Here is a 25252-nt window from a genome sequence, read left to right on the forward strand (position 1 = left end):
ACAATAAGATAACAAATAACCCAATCAGCAAATGGGCCAAGGACCTGAACAGACACTTCTCAGAGGAGGATATACAATCAATCAACAAGTACATGAAAAAATGCTCACCATCTCTAGCAGTCAGAGAAATGCAAATCAAAACCACCCTAAGATACCATCTCACTCCAGTAAGATTGGCAGCCACTATGAAGTCAAACAACAACAAGTGCTGGCGAGGATGTGGAGAAAAGGGTACACTTGTACATTGCTGGTGGGACTGCAAATTGGTGCGGCCAATTTGGAAAGCAGTTTGGAGATTCCTGGGAAAGCTGGGAATGGAACCACCATTTGACCCAGCTATTGCCCTTCTCGGACTATTCCCTGAAGACCTTAAAAGAGCATGCTACAGGGATACTGCCACATCGATGTTCATAGCAGCACAATTCACAATAGCTAGACTGTGGAACCAACCCAGATGCCCTTCAATAGATGAATGGATAAAAAAAAATGTGGCATTTATACACCATGGAGTACTACGCAGCACTAAAAAATGACAAAATCATGGAATTTGCAGGGAAATGGATGGCACTAGAGCAGATTATGCTTAGTGAAGCTAGCCAATCCCTAAAAAACAAATACCAAATGTCTTCTTTCATATAATGAGAGCAACTATGAACAGAGTAGGGAGGAAGAGCAGGAAGAAAAGATTAACTTTAAACAGAGACATGAGATGGGAGGGAAAGAGAGAGAAAAGGGAAATTGCATGGAAATGAAGGGAGACCCTCGTTGCTATACAAAATTACATATAAGAGGTTGTGAGGGAAATGGGAAAATAAACAAGGAGAGAAATGAATTACAGTAGATGGGGTAGAGAGGGAAGATGTGAGGGAAGGGGAGGGGGGATAGTAGGGGATAGGAAAGGTAGCAGAATACAACAATTACTAATAGGGCATTATGTAAAATTGTGGATGTGTAACCGAGGTGATTCTGCAATCCGCATTTGAAGTAAAATTGGGAGTTCATAACCCACTTCAATCTAATGTATGAAATATGATATGTCAAGAGCTTTGTAATGTTGTGAACAACCAATAAAAAAAATAAAAAAATAAAAAAAATAAATAAAATGTTCCTTTAGAATTTTGTCTGTTGCAATTCCTTGGTTTTATTTGTTTGGAAAATATTTTTCTTCATATTTCCTGAAATATTTTTTTGCCAAATATAACATTCTAGATTGGCAGCTGTTTTTTTTTTTTTCCCAGAACCTTGAATATGACAGTCAATGCCTTTTGTCTTTCATGCTTGCTGACGGGCTTACTGCTACTTCTTTGAAGTTAATCTCTTTTTTCTATCTGCTATTAAAAAGTCTCTTTGTATTTGATTTTTGGCAATGTCATCAGTTGGCTATGAGTTTATCTCTTCTGATTTATCTTATTTAGGATTTTGGCAATTCTTGAATGCCTTTCATCATTTCTGGAGAATTCTTAGTGGTTATCTCTTCAAATTCACATCTGCTGCATTCTCTTTCTTCTCCTATTTGGAATATAATTAGACATATGCTTACATCTATTACTGTGTCGTCCAGACTCTTCTTGCCCACACACACTTTTTGTTTTATCCCAATACTGTAATCTAAATAATTTCTTTTATGGATATATGAGTTCATGAATTCCCTTTATAGCTGTGTCTAATCTGTTGTTATCTTGTGTTTTTATTTTGGTGACTCTTTCTCATGGAGTCTTATGTATATGCTGGTTATCTTTGGTTACATGTAGTACATTATATTCCTTAAAAATATTTGAAAAAAATAATGTGAGGTTCTCCCTTCCAGAAAACAAAAAAAAAGGAGAAGTCTCAAGAGAAAATTTGAGTTTGCCTGATGTCTGGGGCCTAGGATCATTGTCAGTATGAAAGTACCTTTAAGTAAATTATCTGGAATACCAGGGAATTTTTTTAAAGTTGCAGTTCTCAACTTCTGTATCACCCTTTTCCTGGGGATTTAGCCTTCTTATATTTCTAGTTTATTAGAAGATTGTCTCTTATCTCCCCAGCTTCAAAAACTTTGATTTTTGTCCTCTGCACATACCTCACAGGTTGTCAAAGCAAAGGTCCTAAATGTAGGATCAGCAAATGTCCTCAGGTAAAAGTGACTTCCATCCTCATTTACATCTAAAGGTTCTGTTTTTCCTTCACTTTTAACCTGGTAATTCCATATTAACTTGTTAGTTTATTATGTTTTTAAGAAGCTTTTTTATTAATATTTCATTCAGCTTTTTAAATTGTTTTCAATATAAGGGTTGATCAAATAGCCTTGCCCACACTCCTAGAAACAGGAAGCTTCCCCTCATGGTATTTCTGCTGCCCATCCTGAAGACCACAAATCAGCTCTCTCTGCTCTTTTTATGGCATCCTTCTGTGGTAGATTCAAGGATTTAGATTTCACTCCCTCTCAGAATCTGATGCCACCTTACCTCTTCAGGTTAAGGGCCAATCCAACCAGGCAGCTAATAACTGTGACAGTCTGTATGGAATATCAAACCATTTTATATAATTTTAGGACAGTTTTGATCAGTGAACACAAATTATTCGCAAAAATAAGTTTTTCTTGCCATAAGTTTTTATTTTCTTCTAAATAAATATTAAGCAAAAAAGTCTTCTTGTTGGACCGAGGGCTTCAAATTATTTGTCTGTCGGCTCCTTGATTTCCCTACCTGAGCTGCTCCCTAAAAGCCATGCTTAAGCCAATTTTTCATGTAGTTTGTCAATATTTTACTATTAATCACTCTGGGCAGAAGAGGCAAATTAAAATAATAATTACACTGGACTAACCAAAATCTGGAATTTCCCAAATCTCTTATTGTAGCATTAGTCATACATTACTATTCATGATTACTTTACCATTAGACAATTGATTTTATCTCTGACCATTAAACTCCATACAACTACCAGTTACCTTACTTAAGGAAGGGCTGGCTGATATGTCTACCCCTTTCCCTACGCATTAAGATACAGAATGAACGATGCCTCTGGGTAGGACTACATGTATTTCCTTCTTTCTATATAATCACCCAATCTATTTGTCAAGACTTCATCAACCAAAAATTAGAAAACTAATTCAAATTGGCTTGAGCAAAGGGTGGGAAGGATGGTAAGGGAAGATAGAGAAATGTTGGTACACAAAACTGAAAACATCCAAGAGCAAAGCCCTCTTCAGGAACAGTCTAGTAGAGATAAACATCATCAAGAGCTAGTTGCTTTCTCCATTTCTCCTTTCTACTTTTCTCCAAGTTGGCTTTATTCAAGATTCCATTTAGTGGTTCTTAGTATCTCCAAGCATTCATTAGACTTACTATCAGCAGTCCCAGTGGAAACAGCCCCTCTTCTTTCCTAACTGTCCCAGAATTAACTCTCACCTACATGATTTGTATCACAGGCCCATCTATGATGCAAACACTGTGGCCAAGAAATGAAGGATACCAAGTGGGCAGGCTTCAGCCACATGCCAACCTTCAGAGAGAAAGCTATCTTGCTAGAACTAGTAGACTGGATAAGAAGTTGTTCCTCAAAAGGCAAGCAAAGTGTGATGAGATTAATCAGCTGTCCAGTTTGCCTGAAACTGAGAGATTTCTCAGAACCTAAGTTATAACCAGGACAGTCCTCAACAAACCAGGATGGTTGGTCCCCTGAGTACTATTATCGGATGATTCAAAAAGCTAACACTTAAATCCTGTGACCTGTATATCAGAATCACAGAATTTTGGCTTTTCTCTCTTCCAGGTTTCATGCAAGCCCTTCCCACCCTGTCCTCTGCTTTGAGCACAGGCCATCAGTTATCACCTTATGACAGATTAGAGTTGACAAATCATAGACCCAGCATCATGCTGCTCACAAATCTGAGTCCAAATAAGCCTGATCTACTCCAACCAGAGTTTTAAGCTCTCTATCTTGGGTAACCTCTGCCTACAGGTGCAATTATAAGTTTCTTGACCACTCAACTTCTTTTCCCAGCCCCAAACTATATATTTTTCTCTCTTCTTTTTGCTTCATTTCACTTCAGTGTACTCCTTTTCTCTCTTTTCTTTTTGGTTCCAGAATGTGGGCCACTCTAGTTTTTGAGCTCCATGTCTATTCCTCAGCTTCATAATCATCTCTCCCCAAAGCCATCAGCACTCTTACTTATCCTTTTCTCTCTCAATTTTCTCACACCTGATTTGGCCAATAATCTCTATAGGGACTGTGCACAGCCCAGGATTAGATGAAACAATCCAATGTAGTACAAGAATGTAATTTCAGAACTTCTACTTATAATCATTTTTGTATTATCCTATTTTTAAATTTCACATGATAATATGTTTTATAATTTATGTAATACATAAAATATGAGCACATGTATATAATTCAAAAATAATTATATGTATCTGGAGATAAGGACTGTACCTTATTTATTTTCATATCTCTAGTTCTTAGTATACTGCCTAGCTCAACAACTGACTTCTAGATAAATGCATCCATGAATTAATCAAATTCATCACATAAAATCAATCAAGATGTTCCTTAGTATCTGTCCACAGAACATTCTAATGGGTCTCTTATAAGTTCATGGTCATGGCCATTGGGGATATTTCATTCCTTCTTTTTTCTTCTGTCCCTGATGTGGATGATTTTTCCTCAAACATCTGTCCTCATTTCCATCAACCTACATCCCTACCCCTTCAACCAGATCACCAAGAGTCCTCAAGTTCAGCTATTGTTGTCCACATCTCCCAAATTTAGCAGAGTCACCAAAACTTACAACCTCACCTTCAGCTCAAGAGTCACATTTTTCGCTCCCATACTCTGAAATAGATCTCCCTCAACAAACCTCAGCCATGAGCATCTCAAAGGCTGTAGGTCAGCAACTAGCCCTGCAGCTCCAAGATTCTGCACCCATGGTGGTCCATAGATTAGCCAGCTCCATGATGATGGTTTCCCCACCTAAAAAGAAATGAGAAAAAAAATGAAGATGATGTGAAACATAAATATAAATAGATATTCTAGCTATTGATTATTTTCTTTTATTCTGAGATTGTGGTTTTCTATCTTTTTATATTAAAATATTCTTTATATTATGATTATGGTATTTAGTTATTGTCCTTACTTGGAAAAATAATTTTGGCTGTCCTCTGTGGGTCCCAAAAATCTCTTATATGAAAATTTTCTCATTCTTAAAAATATCAAAGTCTGGGGGGTGGTCATCAAACTATCAGCAAACAGAAAACTTTGTATTTGATTTATTTTTAAAGTGGAGAGAAGAGAAGTTGATTCCTAAGGTAAACTGCAAATAGTAAAGAAGAATTTGCAAACTAAGTCTTTCCAACTAACCATGCCTTAGCATATCTCTTTCTTAGTGGAAGTTTTAAAGATGGGAGGGAGCATGAGGAGCCTGGGATTAAGCATCCAGAAGGAATGACTATCTCAGAGAAAGATAGATCCTGAGGATTATCTGGGATGACACCAAACACTTGCTAAGGGCTGATTCTGTTTTAAAACTTCTGCTCTATGAAGGTCTCCTCTTTTTCAAGTACACCTTGATACAGGCCAGTGCTGCAACAGGAAAATCACAATACCATGGGTAGTGTCCCTCACTCTCGCTTCATCTTGTTTTATCACCTATGGGAAAGGTATAAGTTTTCCAACTGAAACACTGCTTGATGAACAAACACACACCTACTTTTTGTCTAGCCTGAGAGAATATTGAGTCTTTCCTTTTCCAAATAAGCATGAATTTAGGAACTCCTTTCAGGCTTTCATTTTACTGAGAAAAAAAAAAAAATATATATATATATATACACACCACTAATTATTCAGTTGGGCCTCAACAGTCATAACTAGAAAGCCAATGGATGTGGGGCAGTATATTGGGTTATTCATTCTTTCTGGCTTTAAAATTGAATCTTAAATCAAACAGGGTCAATCACTTGGCCACTGATGTCTCCTGTCTACAGTCAGAGCAGTATTATCTCATTACTCCCACAAGCAAAACCAAGTGGAAATGAGTCACTGTTTGGCTGAACCTATTCTTGGAATATCCACATTAGGCTGAAACTTGGGCTTCCATGACCATTTTTCTGAGTCATATCTGTCTCAGAAGTATGGGCTCATGACAAGAATATGCTGAGTTTCTCCTACAGAATCTATGATAGCGATTTCATCTGGAAAGAACAGATGGGCTCTCCCACTTCTGGAAATTTGAATTTATTTTTTTCAGAGCCTATATTCAGGGCTAAAGACCTCTGAACATAGTGATATTCAGTTGGTTTTTTTTTTCCAAATGTCTCTATTCTCTAGGAAACAGAAGCCCAGCTTCATGAAATTAATAAAAATCCCACAATACTATTAGGAATAAAACATGCATTACTTCGCATTTTATCATACTTAATAAGATTGCCTCTGATTGCCAGATTTTTTTAATTTTTTTTTTAGTTGTTGATAGACCTTTATTTCATTTATTTACTGTGGTGCTGAAAATTGAACCCAGTGCCTCCCATACAATCCACAGGGACAAGGCATAGTTGAAAGAGCTCAAACTATTAAAATGTACTTATTAAAGCAAAAAGAGGGAATTGGGAAGGGGTATATATTCCCCAAAGATAAACTTAAAATAACCCTTTTTACTCTAAACTTTTTAAATTTGGATTCATCAGGGCTTAGTGCTGCGGAAAGGCATATGTGTCCAAAAAATGTACATAAGCCCAAGGTACTTTGGAAGGATATTCTAACAGGACAATGGAAAGGTCCTGACCCAGTAATTGTCTGGAGTCGGGGGTCTGTTTGTGTGTTTCCACGGGGAGAACAGCAGCAGATTTGGATTCCAGAGAGATTAACTAAGGTCCTGACCCAGTGATTGTCTGGAGTTGGGGGTTTGTTTGTGTGTTTCCACAGGGAGAACAGCAGCCAATTTGGATTCCAGAAAGATTAACTAAATCGATTTCTACAGACCAAAAAGAAGATGATTTGGCTCAAATCCATAACAGCTGATATCTAAAACTCCAGTTTGGCTATCCTTACATCTGCGACAGAACCAGGATGCTTTTTTCAATATCTATTTTATTATTGCCCTTTCCCACATCATGAAGTTCTATTTTGTTTTTTGAGCTCATACAGACCTAGGTTAATGTTTTGCTGATCAGTTCTATTTTTTGACTATAGAGTTTTTAAACATTGCAATGGAGATTTCACCTGTAAAAAGTTATAAGGCCTTTACTATTATGTCATGTGTTGTATGTATTATATTATGTGTGCACACTTGTGTTTTGTGTTGTATGTTTGAATGTACATATGTCCATATATCATATATGATGAGCACTCATGAAAAAAATGGATCCAAATATTTTTTTTAATTCACGTGATTTAAATGGTTTAATTTAAATTGGGTAAACAGCTGTTGAGGATTGTTTTAATATGTGAACAAAAAAGGAGGTTAACAGATCTGTTTGTTTACTTTCACCTTTCCTTTTCATTATATTTAATAATTCTGTTCAAGATAATGTAAATTGTTCAGAAAATTGTTTTCTTTTAGTGCCTTCTGGAATGTTACATAATTTTTTCTTTAGCCATTATTGCCAGAATTCCTATCTTCATCCCAGTGCCGGTGAAGACAAAGATAAAACCAATCTACAGCTTCTGCAATAGCCATCACTGAACTGCTTGCAGAACTTGCCTGGACTATGTGTCACTTGTATGCATTGTGAACTCACTTGTATGCATTGTGAACTATCTGTTGGTGCAGTGACTTGTGGTAGTGTTGGGGTATTTTTGCTGATGGTGTCATCAGTGGTACAATTTTTCCAAAAGGAGCCATCAATTGGCTTGGTGTATCCTCCCTTCTGCTTGTGATGGTCGTTCAGCTAAAACTTTGGGGGCCAACAGAGGTGAGGCAAAGAACCTCACCCTCCCCACTGGTATAAAGACCTATCCACAGCTGTGGCTGTATGCTGGACTGGTAGTCAATGACAGGTAAGATCCAATTGCAATGGTACCAACCTAAGACAGGAGGCTGACGCCTTGAGGTCAGCTCATCCGATGACGGGTAAGGACCATATGTAGTATTGGACAACCTAAGGCAGGCACCGTCCCTAAGCCACATGCTTGTTGTTTAAACAGAGAGGGGGAGATGTTGAGAGCCACAGCTGAAGGGGCCCCAGCAAACTTCCAGCTGCCAGCAAACTTCTAGCTGCCAGCTGATTGGCTCCTCTGCGGCGATGCTCATTGGGCTGTTTCCCTGCCCTTTCAGACCATGGAGCTGCTCATTGAGGGACTTTTTTTGGCTCTGCCCACACGACCCAGCCAATCGACCTCAAGAGCAGGAGGAGTGGGGGGGTTGAGAGGCTTGTGGGAAGCCGGTGGTGGCAGTTGGGCTCTGAGGGAATTCCTGAAGAGCTCATGTGGTGTGGCATGTGTGTTCTAAAAATAAAGTTCGTTTCTGCTTGATAAGTGGCTCGTGAATTGTGCCCAGCCAGACTGCGGCAGGAGGGAACCTTTTCAAACTCATTCTATAAGGCTAATATCACCCTGATACCAAAACCAGATAAAACACATCAAGGAAAAGAAAACTTCAGACCAATATCCCTGAAGAACATAGATGCAAAAACTCTCAATAAAATTCTGGCAAATCACATACAAAAACATATTAAAAAGATAGTGCCCCGTGATCAAGTGGGGTTCATCTTAGGGATGCAGTGTTGGTTCAAAGTACAGAAATCAATAAATGTAATTCATCATATTAAGAGATTTAAAACACGAATCATACCATCTCAATAGATGCAGAAATAGCATTTGACAAAATACAGCACACATTCATGTTCAAAACACTAGAAAATCTAGGGATACTAGGAACATACCTCAACATTGTAAAAGCTATATATGCTAAACCCAAGGACAGCATCATTCTAAATGGAGAAAAATTTAAAGCATTCCCACTAAAAACTGGAACAAGACAAGGATGCCCTATTTCATCACTTCTATCCAACATCGTCCTTGAAACTCTAGCCAGAACAGTCAGACGAAAGAAAGAAATTAAAGGGATACACATAGGTAAAGAAGAACTCAAACTATCATTATTTGCCAATGACATGATTTTATATCTAGAAGATCCAAAAAATTCCACCAGAAAACTTCTACAACTAGTAAATGAATTCAACAAAGTAGCAGGCTATAAAATCAACACCCATAAATTAAATGCATTCCTATAAATCAGCAATGAATCCACTGAAAGAGAAATTAGGAAAACTTCCCATTCATAGTAACCTCAAAAAAAAAAAGAAAGAAAGAAAAAGAAAAACCTGGAAATCAATCTAACAAAAGAGGTGAAAGACCTCTACAATGAAAACTTCAGAACACTAAAGAAAGAAATTGAAGAAAAACTCAGAAAATAGAAAGATCTCCCATGCTCCTGGATAGGCAGAATTAATATTGTCAAAATGGCCATACCATCAAAAGCGTTATGCAGATTTAATGCAATTCCTATGAAAATCTCAATGATATTTTTCATAGAAAAAGCAATCACGAAATTTTTTTTGGAAAAATAAGAGAACCAGAATAGCTAAAGCAATCCTTAGAAAGAAAAGTGAAGCAGGAGGCATCACAATATCAGACCTTAAACTATACTACAGAGCTATAGTAACAAAATGGCATGGTATTGGCACAAAAATAGACTTGTAGACCAATGGTACAGAATAGAGGACACAGAGACAAACTCATATAAATACGGTTATGTTATACTAGACAAAGGTGCCAAAAACATTCACTGGAGAAAAGATAGCCTATTCCACAAATGGTGTTAGAAAACTAGAAATCCCTATATGGAAAAATGAAATTAAACCTCTATCTCTCACCCTGCACAAAACTCAACTCAAAATGGATCAAAGACTTAGGTACTATATAACAGAGACCCTGTGCCTAAAAGAAGTAAAAGTAGGCCCAAATCTTCACCATGTTGGCCTAGGATCTGACTTCCTTAACAAGACTCCTAAAGCACAAGAAGTAAAATAAAGAATCAATAAACGGAATGGATTCAAATTAAAAAGCTTCTTTTCAGCAAAGGAAACAATCAATAATGCGAGGAGAGAGCCTACAGGTTGGGAGAAAGTCTTTACCACATGCACCTATTATAAAGCGTTAATCTCTAGTATATACAAAGAAATCAAAAATATTAACACCAAAAAAACCCAAATAACTCAATCAATAAATGGGCTAAGGAACTGAATAGCCACTTCAGAGAAGAAATACAATCAATCAACAAACATATGAAATGTGTCCAAAATCTCTAGCAATTAGAGAAATACAAATCAAAACTACACTAAGATTTCATCTCACTCTTATCAGAATAGCAATCATCAAGAATACAGGCAACATTAAATGTTGGCAAGGATGAAAGACATTGCTTGTGGGACTACAAACTGGTGCAACCACTATGGAAAGAAGTATGGAGAGTCCTCAGAAAACTTGGAATAGAACCACCATTTGACCCAGCTATCCCACTCCACGGTTTATACCCAAAGAACTTAAAATCAGCAAACTACAGTAAAGCAGCCACTTCAATGTTTATAGCAGCTCTCAATTCACAATAGCTAAACAGATGAGTGGATAAAGAAAATTTGGTATATATATATACAATGGAATATTACTCAGCTTTATAGAAGAATGGAATTATGACATTTGCCAGTAAATGGATGGAGTTGGAGAATATCATGCTAAGCAAAATAAGCCAATCTCAAAAAACCAAAGGCCAAATGTTTTCTCTAATATGTGGATGCTAATTCACAATAGGGGGGAGGAGCACTAGAGAAGAATAGCGTTACCTTAGATTAGGCAGAGGGAAGTGAAGGCAGGGGAAAGGAGGGAAGGGGATATGGGGATAGAAAAGATAGTAGAATGAAACAGACTTTATGTATGTATTATTTTATGTATGTATGTGACTGCATGACCAATATGATTCTACAACAAGTACACTCACAAAGTTATATCCCATCTATATATGATATATCAAAGTGCATAAATATATTCTACTGTCATGTATAACTAATTAAAACAAATAAAATAAGTTTTTAAAAAACTAGGTAAAGACACATCAAGGAAAAAAAAACAGACCAATATCCCTCATGAACTTAGATGCAAAAATCCTATATAAAATATTCACAACTTGTATTCAACAGCAAATTGATAAGATTGTACATCATGACCACATTGAGTTTTCCCAGTATTGGAAGGATGGTTTAACATACACAAATCAAAAAATGTGTTCACCACATAAATAGAATTAAGGACAAAAATCCCACAGTCATCTTAACAGACACAAAGAAAGTTTTCAACAAAATTCAGAACCCGGGGCTGGGGATGTGGCTCAAGCAGTAGTGCGCTTGCCTGGCATGCGTGCAGCCCGGGTTCGATCCTCAGCACCACATACAAAGATGTTGTGTCCGCCAATAACTAAAAAATAAATATTAAAAAAATTCCCGGGGCTGGGGATGTGGCTCAAGCGGTAGCGCGCTTGACTGGCATGCGTGCGGCCCGGGTTCGATCCTCAGCACCACATACCAACAAAGATGTTGTGTCCGCCGAGAACTAAAAAATAAATATTAAAAATTCTCTCTCTCTCTCTCTCCCCTCTCTCACTCTCTCTTTAAAAAAAAAATTCCCTCCCTCCCTCTCTCTCTCTCTCTCTCTCTCTCTCTCTCTCTCTCTCTCTCTTTCTCTCTCTCTCAAAAAAAAAATCAGAACCCACTGATTATTAAAAAAAACATTGAAGAAATTATGGATAGAAGGAACTTACTTCAACATCACAAGGGTTATATATATACAACAAACCCAAAGCTAACATCATAATGAATGGGGGGAAACTGAAAGTATTTCCTTTAAAACCCAGAAGAGGACAAGCATGTCCACTCTCATCGTTCCTGATCAATATAGTTCTTGAAACTCTATGAAGAGCAATCAGAGAAGGAAATTAAAGTGATACAAATAGGAAAAAGCAGAAGATCTCTGTTTGCTGATAACATGATACAATATCTAGACAACTCAAAAAACTATACCAGAAGATTTCTAGAGTTGATTTTAAAAAATAAGCACACACAAAAAAATTACTCCTATACACCAGTAATGAATCTTCTGAGAAAGAAACTGGGAAAACAATCCCATTCGCTATAACCTTAAAAACCTAGGACTAAATCTAACCAAGGAGTTTAAAGCTCTCTACGGAGAAAACTATAGAACACTAAAGAAAGAAATAAAAGAATATCTCAGAAGATGGAAAATCCACCCATGCTCACAAATAAGGAGAATTAATATTGTTAAAGTGGCCATATTGCCAAAAACAATAGACAGATTTAATGCAATTCCCATCAAACTATCAATGATATTCTTCACAGAGCTAGGGGAAAAAATGGTCCTAAAATTCATTTTGAAGAATAAAGACCCAGAAGAGCCAAAGCAATTCTAAGTCAAAAAAGCAATACTGGAGGCATCACAATATCAGACTTTAAATTATATGACAGAACTATAGTTATCGCTCTTATTGTTATTTCATGTTTTCCATCTCTTTATTTCTCTATGTTTGTGTATGATTTTCTAAGTTCTGTGTTTTATATATTCATCTATGTTTTATATATTCTTTTTTTTAAGAGGAGAGAGAGAGAGAGAGAGAGAGAATTTTTAATATTTATTTTTTAGTTCTCGGCGGACACAACATCTTTGTTGGTATGTGGTGCTGAGGATTGAACCCGGGCCGCACGCATGCCAGGCGAGCGCGCTACCGCTTGAGCCACATCCCCAGCCCATGTTTTATATATTCTAATTACTGTTATTAATTTTCTATTACCACCATAATAAACTTCCAGAAACTTAGCAGCTTCAAACAATATCTATTTATTATTTCACAGTTACTATAGGTCAGATTGTGGCACAATGTTGTTGAACAATCTGTTAGGCTTAAATCAAGGAATTGACATGTGTATAGTCTCATCTGAATCTTGGGGTTTCTCTTCCAAACTCACTCTTAGCATGTGACCCTTTAATCTTCAAGTCAACAACCATGTATCAAATCCTTCTCATTCTTCCAATCTTTCTGACCTACCTTTCTGTTGTATTCTCTTGTTCTTTGGTCTGTCGTCTTCTGCTTTTCAAGGATAGTATGATTACACTGCACCTCCCTGGATATGTTCAACATCTCTGCAATCAGAAAATGCAAATCAAAACTACACTGAGATTTCATCTCACTCCAGTCACAATGCTACTTATCAAGAATACAAATAATTAACAAAAGCTGGTGAGGATGTGGGGGAAAAGACACATTCATACTCTGTTGGTGGGACTGCAAATTAGTACAAACACTCTGGAAAGCAGTGTGAAGATTCCTCAAAAAAACAGGAATGAAACCATCATCCAGCTATCCCAATCCTCAGTATTTATCCAAAAGAACTAAAATCAACATACTATAGTGACACAGCCACATCAATGTTTATAGCAGCTTAATTCTCACTAGCCAAGTTATGGAAGCAAACCAGATGTCCATCAATAGATGAATAGATTAAGAAAATGTGGTATACATACACAATGTAATTGGTTTTGTTGTTGTTGTTGGTGGTGGTGGTGGTGCTATGGATTGAACCCAGGGCCTTGTGTATCCCCTACCAACTGATCTACATCCCCAGCCCCACAATGCAGTTTTACTGAATTACAAAAAAAGAAATGAAATTATGGCATCTGCCAGTAAATGAATGAAACTGAAGAACATCATACTAAGTTAAATAAGCCAAACTCAGAAAATTAAGGGTTGCATGTCTTTTCTTGTATGTGGAAGCTCAAGCAAAGTAAGGGGGAAAGGGGGGGTTCAGATATAATAAGGATAGAGGGAAGATCAGTGGAATCCAAGAAGGAGATTGAGGGGGAGGGAAGACAGATATGAAAGGAGGGAAATGTACAATGAAAGTGACAAAATTATGCTATTTGCGTGTATAAAAATACTTCAGTGAATTACACCTTTGTGTATATCTATAAAGTACCAGTTAAAATTAAATAAATAAATAAATAAATGGAAGACCAGTAGAGTACGGGAAGGGGAATAGGAGAGGGAGGAAGGGAGGGTAAGGGGCGGCACCAGGGACTAAAATGGAGCAAATTCCTTACATGTCAAAAACAAACCCAACTACTATGTATAACTATGCACTAATATCTTTAAAAGCATTAAAAGGGTTTTTTGAAAAGGAGGGGGTCTGATGACTAGTAATTTTAAATATATCTGTAAAACCCTATTGCCATGTAACATAACCACAGAAGTACCACAAAGACCAGAGATTAAATTGTGCTACTGTACTGTCCACTGAGTTTTTCTTTCACCTTTTAAAGCTACTTTCTTATGTTAGAGTTCCAAGACCATGATGTGGAGTATGCCAATTTAACCCCCAGTCACATACAAGACAGAAGCTCCATCTCAGTGTTAGGTGGCTAGTAAGGCCTGAATGCATGAGAAAGGGAAGGAAAAGGAAGGATGACTGAAACCACAGGAAGACTCACCTGACAAACACCTGGAAGAAGGGGCATGGTATGTTAAGGGACAATAATTACATCCCCTTAAGAAACACTACTGTTTCAAGACCTAATCTCACACTACCAGGTGGCCTGGAACCTCCCTTTTCAACAAAATTGTCACAACCCCCAATCACCCTGGCAACTAAAACATCTAGACCCTCACAAATAAAGTTCCCTGAGAGCTAGTTAAAGGGCAATAAACCAATTAATGGGGCAAAAATGGGGGGGATCAATATCCTTAAAGTTTCCTATTCTATGAGCACCATACCATCCTCTCTTGGGGTAGTCCATACAGTTCCTATGCTGTCAGTCAAGAGGCAGACCTGGGAAAGACTCTCTGGAAACTTCCCCGGGACTCCAAATAAACTAGAGCATAGTAGGAGTGAGTACTCCATCCTTCTCCTCTCCCAGAGGACCCATTCTCTCCCTTGAGAGTGTCCCCTTTTCCCTATCCCTTCTAATAGACTCATGCCTATTTCTCTGAGCAACATATCTGAAATCTTTCTGGCACGATTTCAAAAATTGAGGTGAAGGGGTACCTGTGTGGCTGCCTGAATTTCGCAGTAGGCTTCTCCCCTGTAAATTCAGAAGGTTTTTTTCCCTTTTTTTTTTTTCCATACATGGACCAGCTCCAGCTAAGCTTAATATGCTTCCTTGTTTTCTCCCTGGGCCAACGAGCTGATTTTTCTAGTCCCTTCACTGTATAAATTGCTGACTAGATTATCAAATGAATATCTTCAAATGATCTCTTATATTCCCTGGAGGCTCATGGAATTCTAATAAATCACCCTGGAGGCTACTTCAGAGAGCAAAGGGAAAGTGGGCAGACTCCAGAGGAGCACGGCCTCTCACCTTCCTTCCCACTGTCACACAGTACACATATGTGAGCATGACACATTAGCCTTTCTGATGGGATTCTTCTTTATAACATTATAAAATTTTGAGATATTCTGAACTTTTAACTTTAGAAGTAGTAAAATTGAGACATAGAAATATTAGTCAATGACATGCAATATATCTAGAGAAAAGAGTTGACACGTGAATCCAGAGTCAAAATAGGTAGGAATGACATTTGGATAAAAAAAAATTTTAAGATTTTCTATAACTAGAGACACTTCATGTAAGAAAGTTGGGGCTTAATTTTCTGACTAATGTGAAGAGAAACAAGGTGACAATTGCTAAATCTTTTGCTTATATTATCAGTCTGCCTTAGTATTTAAATATTTGCTAGTACCTTCTGAGTACTGTGCTCTACATACAACACTTAGCCTTTTACTTGTATTCTACATTTAATCTACAAAACAATCCAGGTAAATTAAACATTATTATTTCATTTTGCAGATGAAAACAATGAGGCTCAAAGAGGTTAAGTGACTTCACTGTCAGCTACAATTAGGCCAGGAGAGGTGGAATGGAGACTGAACCAAGCTGTCCAGCTCAGAGCCAAAGGCCTTCCAGCTATTTACCTCTGCTCTCTCCTCTCCTCTGTGGTCTCTGTAGATCAAGGCAGAGTGAACACCACAGAAGCTGCAGCATGACCACATTAACTGATCAGTTCCATCAAATCTCTACTACAGTTGGTTCTCATTATTCAGGTATTCCATATTTGTAGATTTTTCTAAAACCAATACCCATTGCACCTCTACAGTCAAAACTGAACATGCGCAGGGGGAGAGAGATAGGTTCCTAAGTTACATGTTCTCAGTAGAGGTCTAACAAGTTGAGGTTCTGCCTCCTTTTTTCAGCTCTCATGCTGTAAACCAGTATCCTTTTGGAATCATATTTAACGCCACACACTTCGTATTTTCGTGCTTTTTATTGGGTTCGCTATTTAAAATGGTCCCTGTGCACAGTGATGAAGAGATATCTATTGTTTTATCAACAACAGGAAGCTGTTTTGCACCTTATGGAGAAAATTCATGTGTTAGAGACACAAACTACACTGCTGTTGACTGCTAGTTCGATACTAATGAATCAACAGTGTATGGTAAATAAAGTGTCTTTAAATAGAAACACAAAAGGTTATCTATTGATGAAAATGTGGTGACCAGAGGCTCACAGGAACCTAACCCTATATTTGCCCCAATGAACAATGATTCAGTATTTACTTACTCAGTGTCCTTTGTGACTTTATAGAACATAACTACTATGATGAGTAAGAATCAATGCTGATTCCTCATGCCTCCTAACCAGCTTTGCCTACATTTTTTGACTAAGATGGCGGCATGTATATCTCAGTCCCTTCACTTGGGAGGGCCACATGAACAAAGCCATTGTGTCTCCAAGGATTTTCTGGCTTATCCACTGCAGTCCCCACAGGACCAACCTGCAGCACCTCCCATGCAGCCACCTCTACACTCGCTTTACCCTCTACAAAGGGGAACCTGGCTAATCAGGAAAGAAACTCCCTCAAAAGGTAAACAGTGAGTAGAGTGTACATATGGTGGAAAACAAATGGCTCTTGGTACCATGTTATAGAAATTATCTCACTTAGGTAGATAAAGGAGCAAGGCAAGCCCAGGTGGCACTGGTGAGTCTCCCCCTCCATTACATGACCTATTTATGACGTGGGCACCAGCCTCTGCAAGAAAACACCATCCCTACACTCAGCATTCTCAGAACTGGGCTGTCCTTTGTCCTGTGGCACTCTGTGTCAACACTGTACCCCATTATGTCTGTGACTGCCTGCCAGGGCTTGGGATTTGTAGTTTCAATGATTGGGTTTGCAGGCATGATTGCTGCCACCTGCATGGATCAGTGGAGTACCCAAGACTTGTACAACAATCCAGTGACAGCTGTATTCAACTATCAAGGGCTGTGGCGCTCCTGTGTCCGAGAGAGCTCTGGCTTCACCGAGTGCCGGGGCTACTTCACCTTGCTGGGACTGCCAGGTAAGAGCCGGGTTCCTGGCTGGCTGCTGGGGAGGCTGGGGTGGTGAGGAGATGGCAGGTGTCCCAGACAGGAGGACCATGGGATGGGGGAAATGACATTTGTTTCTGACAAAGGCAACTGCAGCCATCATAAGGGTTGAAACAGAAGTATAGGAACCTTAGGGAAAGAAACTTTCTGGAGTTGTTGGAGCTCCTGTTTCCCTAGCTAGAATATGCCTCCTTTTCCCCAGGGTCACATTTTTCTAATACCTCCTATGTGAGCAAAGGCATAGTCTCAATCATGCACAAGACCAGGACTCAAGAGATTAAGACTTTAGTCACTTTTTTCCTTTAGTCCCAAGATTCCCCTCACCGAGTTGGGGACTGCCTGTCTCCTGAACAATTCCACCTCCAGCTCCCAGCTTTCAGGGATGCCTAAGCAAGAAGAAGCCATAGAATTGGGGCAGAGGGAAAGACCAGAGAAAGAGAGCTAGGGTTCTCTGGAGTGTGCTGGATAAGCCCCTGCTCTGGACTCCAGGTTTCTGACCTCCTGAAAAGTATGAATTACAAGGGATGAGATACCAGACATCCCACCCAGGCCTTTGCATGGCAGATGAGCTCTGCCATGAGGGGAAAGGTGTTATAACCATGGTGTCCCTTCCCCAGATTGGCATGTTAGCTACACAAGGATTGTGTGTTTGATTGCTAAGTAGACTGGTCATTTCAACTTGAAAAATTCAAGTCATGTTAAAAGTGTCTTTCACTCAGAATAGAATAAGACAATGAACAAACTTGTCATTTTTATTTTTGCTTATTTATTCCTTCCATGAATAAAATCAAGGTTCAGATAGGGGAATTTATCATGTTGGGCATTGTAGGGAGAATCAGAAATAGAAACCACAGGGCTTCTCCCACCTACAGTTGCCATTTGACTGTAGGGTCAAGATCGAGACACATAAGAAAGGTAACAAGTAGACCTTGGACATATGTATTCCTTTATGCATTCAATATTTATTTATGGAGCGCTCCCTACAACTTCAAATTCTGAAATATCATAATCTTAATCAAAAATAAAACACTCCCAAAATAGGGAACCATACTCCCTGATGGGTAATACAAGGTGCCAAGTGAGGAGGACAGAGGGCCAGTTCGAGAAAACATGAGATGGCAATGAATCTGCTCAGGAAAAAAACAACTCAACCAAGGGTAAAAAGTCACACAGAACCTTTGAAAGGTGATTAGGATTTGGAGGGAGCAGCATTACAGAAAAAAAAAATCATGGGCAAAGGCCACCCACATCTCACTCAGGAGCAAATGAGAGAATGACCTTGGCTGGTGGAGAGGGTTTATGTGGGACAATTATAAAGATTATTGAGTGCCAGGCTATGGTGTTTGGAAGCGCCGTGAGAGGTTTGTTTGTTTTGTTTTGTTTTGTTTTTGTTTAAGATGATGGTATTTCAAGAATATTAATCTGTAAGAGAATGCAGAATAAATCAAAGCAGGAGGACAGCTGAAGACAAAGGCCATTGAACCAGGGTGAGAGGGAAGGACTGAGGATCAACAGGAGAATGTGAGCCAGATGTGACCAGCTACCATTCAGTGGGTCTCCCTTCAATAGGGGCTAGAGGGAAGATGAGCTACTTCTATGTCTCTATGTCCTGTTGACCCCTTCTAGCTCTGGGTCTAGCCACCTGCTCTTGGGATCCTCCCTCACCTCAGACTCAAAATGCCCAAAACCTATCAGAATGTAGGACATGGGTCTATGCAGATCTAGAGACCACAGGGGAGAAAAATCAGCCTACAGCTGACCTCATACCACAAAGCTCCTATGAGTACCTGGAAAGCTACCACACTACTTCACAAAGGGGAAACAGCAATGGATAACTGTACACTAACACTGAATAAGCCTTGAATATTTTGTATGGTCTCTACAAACGCCTTGTGATCTTGATGTGATTGTTATAGTACCCTAGTAGACAAGGAAACTGAGTTTAAATAACTTGTCCAAGGTCACCTACATAGGTATCCAGGGCTCTAAACCTTTCCTGTCTGAGCCTAAGCTCCAGTGCATAGGCCTAATAGGAATCCCCCAAGGCTCTAAGACACAAAGCAGAAATCTCTCCTGACCCAAAGTGGAAATCTCCACCACATAGGTACCTTTCTGTCCTCATCTCTAGCCTAAGTCTGGTTCTGCAGCCCCACCCAGACTTCCTCCTGGACTAACAGCAGTAATCAACATCCCCCATATTTATGTTACAGATGAAGTATGCAGACTCACAGGGTCAGGGTGACTTGCCCATGCTCCAAGAGTTGAAAACAAGGCAGACCAAGACTGCCTATTATACCTTGTGTGCATGTGTGTAAATGTGTGTGTGTAAATCCCATGACTAGATAGTTCAATAAGGGTTTTACAAAGAAAGTATTATAGAAATCCCATTTTAAAATTATTCTAGCAGACACTCAGAGTTGATTTAAATTATTAAATGTTATTTATTTTAATTATTGTTAATCTGTTTATTTCAAAGTTACTTTATTACATTACAACTGTAACAATAAATTTAAATTCCTTATGCATGAAAGTGTTGCCCAAGAACCAAACCAAACTTGCAAATATAATATAAATTAAATCAAAACTAAGCTCAAATTTAAAACTTAATTTGGGTGAAGCATGCTGTTAATTTCCACTTAGGTATAACAGAACAAAGGATCTGCCTCAAGTCTCCTCTGGATTTCACCTTGTTTCAGTGTTTTAACTTCAATATTACTGATGCAAATTCTCTATTCACATAGGTTTGCATTACAAAACAGTATTAATAACTTTGATGAGATCACATCTCACACTTAGCCACACCCTGGCAAGGAACCATCCTCTCACATCTGTGGTTATAAGGTATCTGTGACTCCATGGTTCCCTACAGTGGTCATATTCATTTAAGGAAAGGTTGTTTTGGGGAGCTCCTGAAATCTGGCTTTAATGGCCTTCTTGACCAATTATTTCTGGAATTGCACAGAGAATGTTCCTTAATGTGTATTTCCCCCAATAATCACTGTAATCAGCTGTGTTCAAAGACATGATAGTGAGCGGCTTTTGGGTGGTGCTAATGAACTAACCACCAAGGCATAAGCCTTTGAACTTGCAGTACCACTGGATGGGGAGAAATTCCTGCAGCTCTGTTTTCTATTTGAGCTACAGAGAAGCTTTGTTTGTTAGCAATTGAGAACTTCATTTGGCTACCCCTGGTACAAATATAAGCACCAACATAAACATAAACCATTAGTGACCAACAAGCAGATCTGGAACATTTGTTTTAATTTGTTTTCCATTGCCACTGAAATGAAAGCTCAGAATTTTAAATTTTCCATTAAGAAGCTATACACTCCAAGAATGCAAACACAGATTCTCAGGCTCAAAGAGAAACAACAAGACACAATCAAACCCTCCAGAAAAACTTTAGGTATAGGTCACCTTCCTAGAAGTTGTCTCATAACCAGCAGTCAACCTGTTCTGGGCTGACTAGGTATAGACAGGTTCTTTCATAGGGCACACAAGGAAGAAAAAGCAAAGGCCTTTGGTCTTCTCATATGCAAAAGTAATTGGGAAATAAACAATGACATGGACTTGTAGCATTAGAAGAAATGTTTATTCATTCAACATTGTTGAGCATCTACTATATCCCAGACTGTCTACATATGGGTAATATAAATGTCACAGGGACATTTAGTAAACAGTCATTGCAATACAGGGTTTCTCAACCTCAGCATTATTGACATTCAGGAGTGGGGGGATCATGTACATTGCAGGATATTTAGTATCATCTGATCTCTAGCCTCTAAGTTAGGAGTAGCATTGCCCCCTTCACCCCAGTTGTGGCAATCAAAACTGTCTCCTGATTGCCAAATATTACCTAGGGGGCCAACTCATCCAGTTAAGAACCACAGGAATGAGGGGGTAATAAGTACCATGTCTAGTACAGGGTGGAGATCATGAAGAAAGGGAGGCTGCCAGAAGGAAATGGTGGTGAACTGAGTTCATAGCAACATGGTACCCAAGAGGATGAAGAAAAAGAGAGAGGGGTAAATGAGAAGAGAAAGTGAGAGGTATTCAGGGAATTGAAAAAAACTCAAGTCTATGTGTGATGGGCAGGGAAAGGGGAAGCAACACAGTACAGTGATGTGTTAAATACTTAATAATAATGTATGGACTGGGTGTGGCTTAGTGGTAGTGGGCTTGCCTAGCATGCACTAAGACCCTGGGTTCAATCCCTAGTACAAAAAAAAGAAATGAAAAAGGAACAATATGTTTTAGCATTTTGCAAGAATCAAAATGAAAAAAAAAATTTAAAAGCTTTGAGAAATTTCTAAAATACCTACATAGAAATACATACTGCAGGTTCCTTCATGAGAAAATTATAAAAATGCACATTTGCCTCTAATAAATATATAATAATAATAGAATTTATTGAGACATTTCTATGTGCCACTTTTCTAAGAAATTAACATTTATAAACCAACAATGTATACAATTATATAAGTTTAAGTAAACTGCCTAATCTTCACAACAACCCTGCGAGATAAGGACTATTATTATCCCCATTTTATACACATTTTATACAAGGAAACTGAGACACAGAGAGACTAAAAAATTGCCTGGCTGGGTGGAGTGGCACACATCTGTAATCCCAGCACCTCGGGAGGCTGAGACAGGAGGATCACGAGTTCAAAGCCAGCCTCAGCAAAAGCGAGGTACTAAGTAACTCAGTGAGACCCTGTCTCTAAATAAAATACAAAATAGGGCTAGGTATGTGGCTCAGTGGTTGAGTGCTCCTGAGTTCAACCCCTGGTACCCAAAAACAAAAACAAAAAAATAATTATTGGCGGCACTGTAGGAGTAAACGGCAGGGTGAAGATTCAAACCAAGAGAACTTCTCCAAAACCTGGGCTCTTCTCCATTGTGAAAATTTTAATCTGGGCTTGGGATGTGGCTCAGTGGCAGAGCACCTACCTAGCATGCTCAAAGTCCTGTGTTCAACCCCCAGCACTGCAAAGAAACTTTAATGAAACTATCAGTAAAAGTTCTCTGGGAACTTGACAAAGCGAATACCTCTAAGAAGCAGTAGATAAGGAACTCTTAAAAGTTTTTGTTTATTTGTTTAAGAGTGATGAAGTGATGAGCTAACTCTACCAGATGTTCAACTAAATTTTAAAGCTTTGATAATTAAAAAATGTGTTTTGGCACAAGCATGAACAAACAGATTATTAAATAAAACCTAAAATGACACGCAAAAGTGAATTTCGTGAAAGTTACAGAAAGTTTTACGAAGCAATGGGGAAAAGGGAAGGTTATTCAATAAATGCTACAAGATTAATGACTAGCTTTTTTTGGAAGGAAAAAAAGAATGATAGTATCAACTCAAATGCATACCAAAATAAATCCCAGGTGAATTAAATGTAAAACACATAAAATACTTTTATATATTTTTAAATTTTTATAATTTTATCTCCTAAATGGAAAATAATTTTCTAAGCATGAACACAATGCTCAGAGAAGGAAAAGTAAATTTGTTTGACTACATCATTCAACAAATATTTATTGAGCACATTTTATGCACCAGGCACCAAGGAGCACACAAATGAGACACATTGCATGTTTTTTCTTTCTAAAAACACAAATGAAACTAAAATCAAACAACTGAGCTGTTTTTATAAATATAAACAAATTTTATAATTTATAATTATTTATGATGTCCTAAGATCCTTAACAAACAGTTCATATAAGTTGATAAGAAAAATACTGAAACTCTAATGAATAACTGAAGTTTTTAAGGAAAAAATATTCTTAAATATCTGTTTAAAAAGTTCTAATTCAGGGTCTGGAATTGTGGCTCAGCAGTAGAGCACTTGTTTAGCACATGTGAAGCTCTGGGTTCGATCCTCAGCACCACATAAAAATAAATAAATAAAATAAAGGTATTGTGTCCAACTACTTCAAAAAAAAAAGTTCAACTCAGTAATCAAATAATGCAAATTAAAATAAGTAATCATGTATAATATCAAATTCACAATGTAGGTAAGAGCTTTCAAATACTGCTGCTAGGAATAAAATTCATAAAAAGCAACATAGTTCTATGTAAAAACGAGTTTTTTGAAATTTCACACTTCTAAGAAACTATCCTAAAAGAATCAGAGCTGGCCAGGGGAGTGCACACCTGTAATCTCAGCAACTCAGGAGCCAGAGGCAGGAGGACAGCAAGTTCAAAGTCTGATGTCCTTGTTTATGGCAAAGGTTTTGTTGAAAGGAATCAAATGTAATGCTCTTGCACTAATTCGCTGTCTGATTCTGTTTAGTATAATAGGTTTGGTACAATTTTGCAACTTAGCATGACTCTCTCAAAATAAAATTTTAAAAATGGCTGGAGTATAGCTCCAGTACAGTGCTCCTAGGTTCATTCTCCAGTACCAAAAAAAAAAAAAAAAAAACAGTCACCAGAAATGCTGGCAAAGGGTCACATGTAAAATGTTCATCATAATGTTGCTTTCATACAGAAGAAAACTGAGGGAAGATACAATTTACCTATATAAGAATGGACACACGCTGGGCACAGTGGCATATACCTGTAATATGAGCGGCTTGGGAGTCTGAGACAGGAAGATAGCAATTTGGATGCCAGTTTCAGCAATTTAACAAGATTCTAAGCAATTTAGTGAGACCCTGTCCCAAAATAAAAAATAAAAATGGCTTGGGATGTAGCTTAGTGCTAAAGTGACCATGTGTCAAATCCTCAATACGAAGAAGAAGAAAGAAAGAAGGAAGAAGAAGAAGGAGGAGGAGGAAGAGGAGGAGGAGGAGGAGGAGGAGGAGGAGGAGGAGGAGAGGTGGTGGTGGTGGTAGTGTAGGAGGAGGAGACACTGTTTAGGTGAATAATAATACCTTTATATATTAATACACTCTTACTAAATTACATCTACAAAAGCTTACATAACTACAATGAAGTAGAAAAAGCAAGACATCAAACCATATAATCCCTTAATCTCATAAAAAATATAGAAAGAGAACAGAAATGAAAGAAGTCTGGCAAATGTTTTGTATAGAGTTAAAATTATGAGTGATTTGTTAAAATTTTCTCTAACTTTTCTATTATGAACACCAAAATGTAGAATCAGAAATTAGGAATATGTACATTGTGGTAATCTATTGAAAGAAAAATTAATGTGTCAATTATTTCTAGTTAGTATAATTAGCTTTACTCTTTCCTAATTCCTGGCTATAATATTTTATATTGCTATTTGTACCACCATTTTTGCCTAATTACCACAAAAGGTGTTCTATTAATACTCCTAAAAAATTGTTAACAGAAGTAGTGGAAATAATTTCTCCAATGTCAGTAAAATAACATAAGCTCCCAGAAACTTACAATCTGGAATGATACTACTACAACCATAATTAAACCAGAATGCAGGGATGGTTTCCCTGAGGAAGTCAGAAAAACATTTTGTTCCATTTTAAAGGTGATTAAACAAAATTGTACCAAACCTATTATACTAAACAGAATCAGACAGCGAGTTAGTGCAAGAGCTTAACATTTGATTCCTTTCAACGAAACCTTTGCCATAAACAAGGACATCAAATTTTCTTCTTGGATCCCCAACCATTCTTTGGCACAGACAACCAACACAATGGTCCACTCATTTCAGGGCACAAACATTGACAAGAAAGTAAAAACTCCCACCTTATATGTGTTTTAAAACACAGAAGTATGTAGATTTATAATTCTTTTTTAATTCAGTTTTCTTCCTGGGTTAAGACTGCTTTAGTTTACCCTTTAAAATTAACTTTTACTTCTTTC

The 25252-nt window shown here is 37.9% G+C and overlaps 1 protein-coding gene across 1 annotated transcript in view; it reads left to right on the plus strand.

Moving 5' to 3' along the window:
* Positions 1 to 17209: 17209 nt before the first annotated feature.
* CLDN18 (claudin 18) overlaps positions 17210 to 25252 on the plus strand; it is a gene marked incomplete at both ends in the record, with an annotated part of 33767 nt that continues 25724 nt past the window's right edge. Inside the window, one exon of the mRNA XM_081302724.1 lies at positions 17210 to 17429. Coding sequence (XP_081158850.1) covers positions 17210 to 17429 — 220 coding nt within the window. The remainder of the gene's footprint in view (positions 17430 to 25252) is intronic.

This window comes from Spermophilus citellus (genome assembly GCF_964194105.1).
Source record: "Spermophilus citellus genome assembly, chromosome: 7".
NCBI lineage: Eukaryota > Metazoa > Chordata > Mammalia > Rodentia > Sciuridae > Spermophilus > Spermophilus citellus.